This window comes from Durio zibethinus, chromosome 4, assembly GCF_047325235.1.
Source record: "Durio zibethinus cultivar Kanyao isolate XHJ-2024 chromosome 4, ASM4732523v1, whole genome shotgun sequence".
Classification (NCBI taxonomy): domain Eukaryota; kingdom Viridiplantae; phylum Streptophyta; class Magnoliopsida; order Malvales; family Malvaceae; genus Durio; species Durio zibethinus.
In genome coordinates this window covers 32645869-32654646 of record NC_143165.1, presented here as the reverse complement: position 1 = coordinate 32654646, position 8778 = coordinate 32645869, and the positions used below count along the sequence as shown (strand labels likewise).

The window sequence follows — 8778 nt, the reverse complement described above, 5'->3', positions numbered from 1 at the left end:
CTACATAGGTTTTTCTTGAGGTGAAGTTCTCGACTTTATACCTAGAGATCTACGAATTTATAAGATTTTTGAAAAATTTTATACTGGCCGGCAGCGATGGACGGCGGTCAGGACGGACGATTCATCATCAGAATTTGGATTTTGTAGGCTCGAGGTCGGGATCCGATTTGAAAGAGAAAGAAATACAAAAATAAAAAGAATAATTTAACAGCGATTTTGTAATTCTTGTAAATTTTGAAGTAACACTTTACATTTTAAAAAATCTATAATTAAATTTATTTAAATTATTATTCGTGAATTAAAATCTAATTTTTTAAAGTATTTTATTTATAATTTTTTACTAAATTCTACAATCATTTAATTATAATTAAAAATTATACATAAATTCATCATTTATAAATATACATAATATTTTAATAAATCTTATATAATTTTAAAATTTGCTATTAATTAATTAATACTATATCAAATAAACAATCCATAATTTGACAGCACAATAATGCAGAGGGACTCCATTTTTGTTTTTCACTTTGTCTTGTAGTAAAAAGTTGATGCCCTGTCCTAAGGTGCTCCTTTCCGTTTAGGCTTTAGAGCCGTCAAAGTACCAAAAGAAAGCCTTCTTTGTTTTCGTCTTTCGATTGAAAGCCAATCGATTCTCATCCTCTCTTTGTCAGAAAACGATCTGCAAGCGACACCATTTTTCATTTTCCCATTCGGGTTTGCTCGGGAAAGCGAGAGAGGGAGAAGGCATTTGAAGTGAAAGGTTAGAAACTCAGAATCGAAAGCAGAAACCACTAAAACAGGGACATAGTATTTGCTGTATGTCAGTAGAATACTACAGTGACAAATATTACGGTGAGGTAGCTAACCCTTTGCAATGGCCTCAACTCAGGAAAAGGCGACGCCTTGTTGCATTCCCAAAGCTAAGGACGACATCAACAAGAAGACCTCTTCTTCTTCTTCCTCTACAGAGGTTTTCCAGAATTGGAGTCTTGCTGTCGGGTCTGAGTCTGATCCGCCTGAGAATCCCATCCCTAAGACAGCTTCCATGGCAACCCTAATCCGCCCTGTTGAACCCATCTCGGATCCTCCTGCTACTAAGACCACTACCACCAAAGGTTTAAACTTTGAACAGTACCGTTCTAAATAATTGACTTCTCTTTTTGTTCAGTATTAGTTGGATAATCCCACTTTTTTCTTTGTTATTGAATGCATTATTACAAAATATTTGCCTTTTTTTTAGGATCCTGGTTGTTTTGAGTTTATAAGAACGTAGGAGCTCTATTCGAGAAAGCTATGTAGTTTAGTTGAAGTCAATGAAGGAAATGTCTTTATTCTTTTGGATCCCAAATAAGGATCTTGCTGTGATGCTGTCAGAAACACGTTTTTTTTTTTTTTTTTTTTTCACTTCACATCATTTTCTTTGCTATTAAACAAGATATTTTTCATTTTTTTCCCACTTCCTCCATGCTTTATTTTTTTAATATAAAATTTTCTTATAAAATTTCTTTGATGTCAGATTTGAAAACGTCTTGTTCCTCTTTTTTTTTTTTTTTTTTTTCAAATTGATCGATGAAGGAAACTAGTATATAATATCAAAATTCCAAAATGTTTCCCTGTAAATGCTATTGGCTGGCATTGTTCTGATTATATGTCTCTTGTACAAATGGGTGATTTTGTTGCATAGGAATTTCAATCATGACAAGGGCTCAAACCAGCCATCCTTTGGATCCATTGTCTGCTGCTGAAATCTCAGTGGCTGTGGCAACTGTGAGGGCAGCTGGAGCAACCCCTGAGGTACAAAAGTTTAAGCTATGTTTAACTTGAATTGATGTTATCATTTTAGTGAGAAATTAATTTAAATTGTTAATCTATGAGAGAAATGAAATGTATATTTTCTTTCTTTCTATAGGTGAGAGATAGCATGCGGTTCGTTGAAGCAGTTTTGGTGGAACCACATAAGCATGTTGTTGCATTAGCAGATGCATATTTTTTCCCTCCTTTCCAGCCTTCATTACTTCCGAGGACAAAGGGTGGACCTGTGATTCCTAGTAAACTTCCTCCACGGCAAGCAAGACTTGTTGTTTACAACAAAAGGTCCAATGAGACAAGTATATGGATTGTTGAGTTGTCAGAAGTTCATGCTGCAACTCGAGGTGGCCACCATAGAGGCAAAGTCATTTCATCTAAAGTTGTTCCAAATGTCCAACCTCCCATGGTAAATATGTGTTTTCTCTTTTAAGAATCCAAAAGTATTTTTATAAGTGCTGATTGAAAATGACTATTATTTAGACTAACCAACCATGTCTTAAAGTTCATTGTTGGAAGGACTTCCATTGATTCATTTGGATTTTTTTATAGCAATTCGCATAAAGATCTATATATAAAACCCCTACTTTAGAATACCGGTATTATTTCACAAGATCATGGCTATCAACAGAAACCCCGCAGGTGCAGACTACGGTTGCACTCAGCAAAATTGGAGTAGGTCCACTGACCACAAAATGCTTTTACAACACTTTCAATAAGTGACTTTATTAGTCATTTATATGGGTTCTACAGTTTTTGTTTAATTACCTGATAATCTGTGTTGTTTTTGTTCTCTATCATGGTTTTTGCACCCAATATCTGATAAATCTGTAACTGGCATGTTTGTTCATCAATGCCCTTACTTCTCAAATTATAGGATGCTATGGAATATGCTGAATGTGAGGCAGTTGTTAAGGACTTTCCTCCATTTCGAGAGGCAATGAAGAAGAGGGGCATTGAGGATATGGATCTTGTGATGGTTGATCCGTGGTAAGTGATCATGTTTAGATTCTTACACTTGGCTTGGGTGTTCTATAAAATCATGTCTCCAATACAGATTTCTCACTATTTTACATTTCGGTGCCTTGCCTTTTTCTATAGGTGTATGGGATATCATAGCAATGCTGATGCTCCTAGCCGAAGACTTGCTAAACCACTTATCTTCTGCAGAACTGAGAGTGATTGCCCCATGGAAAATGGTTATGCTCGTCCAGTTGAGGGAATCCATGTCCTTGTTGACATGCAAAATATGGTGGTGATTGAATTTGAGGACCGTAAACTTGTTCCCCTTCCACCAGCTGACCCTTTAAGAAATTACACTGCTGGTGAAACACGAGGAGGTGTTGATCGGAGTGATGTGAAACCACTACAAATCATTCAGCCTGAAGGTCCCAGTTTTCGTGTTAATGGGAATTTTATTGAATGGCAGAAGGTGCTTGCTTGTGAAACTATAGTTATAGCTTCTATCAGTTCAAAATGTTGTATTAATATGTTTTTTATTTTTAATTTCTGGTTTCAGTGGAATTTCCGAATTGGTTTCACTCCGAGGGAGGGTTTGGTAATCTATTCTATTGCTTATGTTGATGGGAATCGTGGTCGGAGGCCTGTAGCCCATAGACTAAGTTTTGTTGAAATGGTAGTTCCTTATGGAGATCCAAATGATCCGCATTATAGGAAGAATGCATTTGATGCAGGAGAAGATGGGCTGGGTAAAAATGCACATTCTCTTAGGAAGGTTTGGCACTTATTTTGTGCTTTTTGTTTTCATGTTGAGTTTCATTTAGATCTTCCATTTCATTGATTTAAGTTGAAATTTCTCCTGATTTGCCCCTTATCTCTTGTAGGGTTGTGATTGTTTGGGATATATCAAGTACTTTGATGCTCATTTTACAAATTTCACAGGAGGTGTTGAAACAATTGAGAATTGTGTTTGTTTGCATGAAGAGGATCATGGGATCTTATGGAAGCATCAAGATTGGAGAACAGGTTTAGCAGAAGTCCGACGGTCAAGAAGGTTAACTGTGTCTTTTATTTGCACTGTGGCTAACTATGAGTATGGGTTTTTCTGGCATTTCTATCAGGCAAGTTGGTTTGTGCAAGGATTTTGTTTGCTTTGCATGAATTGGCTATTATACTTGTCTTTGTTCTGACTTCTGATAAACTAATTCCTCCTCTTAACTAGTTGTGAGGCCTACCTCTGGTCGATAAGGCATGCTTCTTTGGTAGCAACAGTAGGAATATTTCAGTTCTTTCTTTCCAAAATTTAAATGTTGGGTTGCCTTTGAAATGAAGGATGCTTATAACTAGTCATATATCATTTTTTGTAATGGTCCACGGCAATCTGCTTCAGTGTTTAATGATGAATTTTTTCCCTCATTTTGAAAGTTGTTTTACTTAAAATTTCAATGATGGATGCTTGTTACAGGATGGTAAAATTGAAGCAGAGGTTAAAATCACTGGAATTCTCAGCTTAGGAGCATTGCAGCCTGGTGAAACACGGAAATATGGCACAACCATTGCTCCTGGATTATACGCCCCTGTTCATCAACACTTTTTTGTGGCTCGGATGGACATGGCAGTTGATTGTAAACCCGGTGAAGCATTTAATCAAGTAAGTTGTGTTATTACTCCTTTATTATGCTTTAGCTCCTTTGTTACACTGACGATGCTGTCTGCAATGCATCCTACGTTAACATTTATATTTGTCATTTATTACATGTTCATGACAGTTGTAACTTAAATTTAAACTTGCAAAATATTTAACATTGATCATCACAATGACTTTTCCATTGTTGTTTGCTCCTGCAGCAAGAAGGTTAGGAGTTATTCAACCTATATTCATGGAAAACTAAGGCATATGTACATTCTTACAGGTAGTTGAGGTGAATCTTAAAGTTGAAGAACCAGGGAAGGGTAATGTTCATAATAATGCATTCTATGCCGAAGAGGAACTACTCAGATCCGAACTGCAAGCAATGCGTGATTGTAATCCATTGACTGCACGCCACTGGATTGTAAGTAATTTTTCCCAGATTTCTTTGTCTAAATTGCAAGGATATGCATTTTGAGTGGTGTTTAATCCACAAGGGCCGTCTGAATATTGTGTGGATGACAAGGTAACAACTTATAGCTTGCTTCTGTTCCTTGTTGTTTCTGAAATCAGATCAGTCTATGGCTCATAATAGTTATATCTTGTAGTCTTAAGTTATTATGCCTTGTTCTTGCCCTACCGTAAATTATGCATAAGAGCTTTCTTAACGTGGGCTGGTGCTTGGATGCTAGCACAGATTTATCCTTGCTTTTGTATATGCATGTTAAAACAGTTCTAGGAATTTTTGTGTTATCTCATTGAGGTGGTGTTAATAATTTGTCATTTCTTGGCAATCTATTTTCTGTTTTGGAAGATGCCTTGTCTTCCGTACAGCTCACAAATTGATCCCTCAACTGTACTTTTTATTTTCAAATTTAGATTAGAAACACAAGAAATGTCAACAGGACTGGGCAGCTAACAGGTTTCAAACTGGTACCTGGTTCAAATTGTTTGCCACTGGCTGGCTCTGAGGCAAAATTTCTAAGAAGAGCTGCTTTCTTGAAACATAATCTTTGGGTCACACCTTATGCACGTGAAGAAATGTATCCTGGAGGGGAGTTTCCCAATCAAAATCCACGTGTTGGGGAGGGATTAGCTACTTGGGTTAAGCAGAATCGATCTTTGGAAGAAGCTGATATAGTTCTGTGGTTAGTTTCTTACACATCTTTCACATTTAGAATAACTCCATATGCAGTCACAGGCATCTTCGTTCGTATCATGTATGTTTGCCTTTGGTATGTAACTAACAAGTCTATCATCTGACTTATTCAAAAAAAAAAAAAAAAAAGAGAACAAGTATATCATCTGATATTAATTCAATTGTCATTAAAAAAAAAGGGTAAGATTTTGGAATGAATCAGTCTGTTATGATTCCTAATTGTGTTGGAAATTATGTGCAGGTATGTCTTTGGAGTGACATATGTTCCTCGGCTGGAAGACTGGCCTGTCATGCCAGTGGAACGGATTGGTTTTATGCTCATGGTATACAATCATCCTACTAACATACATTCTATGCCTCGATTGATTAGTCATAACGGAATATATTAAAATTTGTTTTTTCTTTTCTGATAATCCATAATATTTACTGATGATACTGCAGTTTGAGCTACTCCATCTCATTCTCATATGAGTTCAATGTTTTTGGTTTTACTAGTTTTCCTGACATGAGATGGGATCATATGAGCTTATACCTCTCTGAATGATGGTAAACTCAGAAAGTTGTACCATGTAATGTAGTTTGAACATGTTGTGGTGCTGTCCCTTTTAGGCATCATTTGATAGGTTTGTGCGCTAAACAAAATGCATGAAATGAATAACCTGCCTCATGTTTCGAGTATTTGTGCTTTTGAGTTCATCCAACTCTTCTTAGCAGAGGTATAAGAAGGGATTCAACCCTGGTTTAGTTCACATCTCTCTTTAGCAGTCTTGGTATAGGAAGGGGGTAACTCATCATGTCAATGTGTACTGTTGCAATGTGGTGTGGGTTTGCGTCTCTGTTTGAAAATGCTATGATGTTTAAAGTTTACCCTTCCTTATTTGAAACGCAGCCACACGGTTTCTTTAATTGCTCACCAGCGGTTGATGTTCCTCCTAGCGCTACTGATCTTGAGCTCAAGGACAATGACATTGCAACAAAGCCTATCCAAAACGGTATGATGGCTAAGCTCTGAATTGATCTTCAGTGGGACTTTGGTAAGATTGTAGTCTGCAGTCGGCAATATGTTCATCAAAGATTTCAAAATTTTGAACTGCCCTTGAATCGTTGTAATTTATTTTTTACTGTTTCAGAATCATAGTTTACTTTGAACCTCTGAATAATAGAATCTTGCTGATTATGTTGTCTGCATGAATCTCATCACTCCATTATTTTCAATGCTGGTGGAATTATTTTATTGTAGTATTTTGCTCAATAGATTACCTGATCAAATTTGATTGTGATGGGCTGCTTTGACAAGGAAGACAAAATTATCACATTTAGAAAAAAGATTAATTAATAAAATAATAACAATAATAGAAATTTATAATTAATGCATTGTCTTTTATTAAATTTAATGAAACTAGTTCATTAATTGTGTCTTTTTAGGTACACAAAATTATGATTGGAAAGGATAAGATAATATTTTAAATAAAATTATATTAAATAAATATCATCTTATTTTGTGTTTAATATATGTAAGGATTATAATAGAATAATTTATTTATTTATCAAATTATCGTTTTTCAAAGTTTTTATAATTTAAACTAGCTTATTACTCATGCGATGCATGGATTATTTTTATTTTATTTAAATTTAAATAAAAATATAAATTAATATTATTGAATTATTTATATATTCAAAATATATGTAACATATAAATAATATAATTAAAATATCACATCATAATAAAAATAAGGTTTTCTTTTTAAATTTTGGTTGAAGGTTATAAGGAATTTTTTGTTTCATAATTAGAGTCATCGTAGGATTCATATTTTTTTTTTTTAAGGAATCTTGGTAAAATCTTTTATGATTATGAGGCTTTTTTAAATTAAGATATAAATGAATTTAAAATTAATACTATTGAAAAGATTATTTTTAAATTATTTTTTTCAATTTTAATTTTTTTATGAAAAATAATCTTAAATTATGTTATATGTTTCACAATGAAGATATGAGTTGAAAAATTACTCATTTTTTGAATGTACATTAGGCACATAAATTTCTGTTTAGAGTATATAATTCTATTATATCAATTAATCAAAGCATCATTTTTATTTTATACGAATGAAAAATATTGAATAAATAATCAATTAAAAGATAAATATTACTTGATTGAGTAAAGAATTCGTAAAAAAATAATAGGTCTGCAGATAGTATTGGTAAAAATATAAGAATATATGTGTTTTTGTAGTTTTTTTTTAAAAATATTATAGCTGATTTAAAAAAAAATCTTATCTAATGGAGTGAATAATATGTTTAGTGAAATAGTATCTCGTACCTAATAGAGTGAATAGAATGTTTAATGAAATAGTACCTATTATTACAAAAAGTATGTTAGCTCTTATAGTAAGAATAGACTAATAAAAAGAGATTAAATTAATAGTAAAAAAAATACATTTAGCTCAGTGGGATATTGGAAAAGTTATATAATTAAAAACTATAGATAATAAAGGCTTTTCTAAGTTGTTTTGATATTTATATATATATTTTTTACATTTCTTTTGTGAAATATATTTAAAAGCTGAAAATAATACAATAATTATTTATAAAAAAATTAAAGATATTAAATAATATTTTTAAAAGTTATGATAAATTTAAATACTCATGTTAATTGCAAATAAATTGAAAAAAATAAATTATTTTAAAATTGATTTTAAAATAAGATAAGGTGATGTACAAGAAAATTTTTTTTTGAAGTAATTTTGGTATTTATATATATTTTTTCACATTTTCTTTGTGAAATATATTTAAAAACTGAAGATAATGTAAAGATTATTTATAAAAAATATTAAAGATATTAAATAATATTTTTAAAAATTATGATAAATGTAAATACTCATGTTAACTGTTGATAAATTGAAAAAGATAAATTATTTTAAAATTAGTTTTAAATTGAGATAAAGTGAGGTATAGAAGAAACTTTCTTAAAGTTGTTCTGATGTTTATATATATTTTTATATTTTCTTTGCGAAATATATTTAACAACTAAAATAATGCAATAATTATTTATAAAAAAATATTAAAGATATTAAATAATATTTTTAAAAGTTGTGATAAATTTAAATTCTCATATTAATTTTAAATAAATTGAAAAAGATAAATTACTTTAAAATTGATTTTAAATTGAGATGAGGTGATGTACATGACAAAAAATTTTCATTAAAATTTAAATTAGTTTTTT

At 32.0% G+C, this 8778-nt stretch overlaps 1 protein-coding gene across 3 annotated transcripts; it reads left to right on the top strand.

Moving 5' to 3' along the window:
• The first annotated feature begins 623 nt into the window (after window positions 1-623).
• LOC111287272 (spermidine copper dependent amine oxidase 1-like) lies at window positions 624-6750 on the top strand. Of its 3 annotated transcripts, XM_022877682.2 has the most exons (13): window positions 624-763; window positions 893-1118; window positions 1688-1797; window positions 1913-2218; window positions 2687-2799; window positions 2911-3241; window positions 3329-3544; window positions 3654-3890; window positions 4235-4420; window positions 4683-4823; window positions 5279-5547; window positions 5800-5881; window positions 6448-6750. In XM_022877682.2, the coding sequence occupies exons 2-13, from the start codon at window positions 1049-1051 to the stop codon at window positions 6568-6570; spliced, it is 2184 nt and encodes a 727-aa protein (XP_022733417.2). In that variant the 5' UTR covers window positions 624-763; window positions 893-1048; the 3' UTR covers window positions 6571-6750. The 3 variants fall into 3 exon arrangements, 2 of the variants coding, with proteins under 2 accessions (XP_022733417.2, XP_022733416.2); XR_016341714.1 differs by having other exon boundaries at window positions 624-1118; window positions 5214-5547; XM_022877681.2 differs by having other exon boundaries at window positions 624-1118.
• The last annotated feature ends 2028 nt before the right edge of the window (window positions 6751-8778 follow it).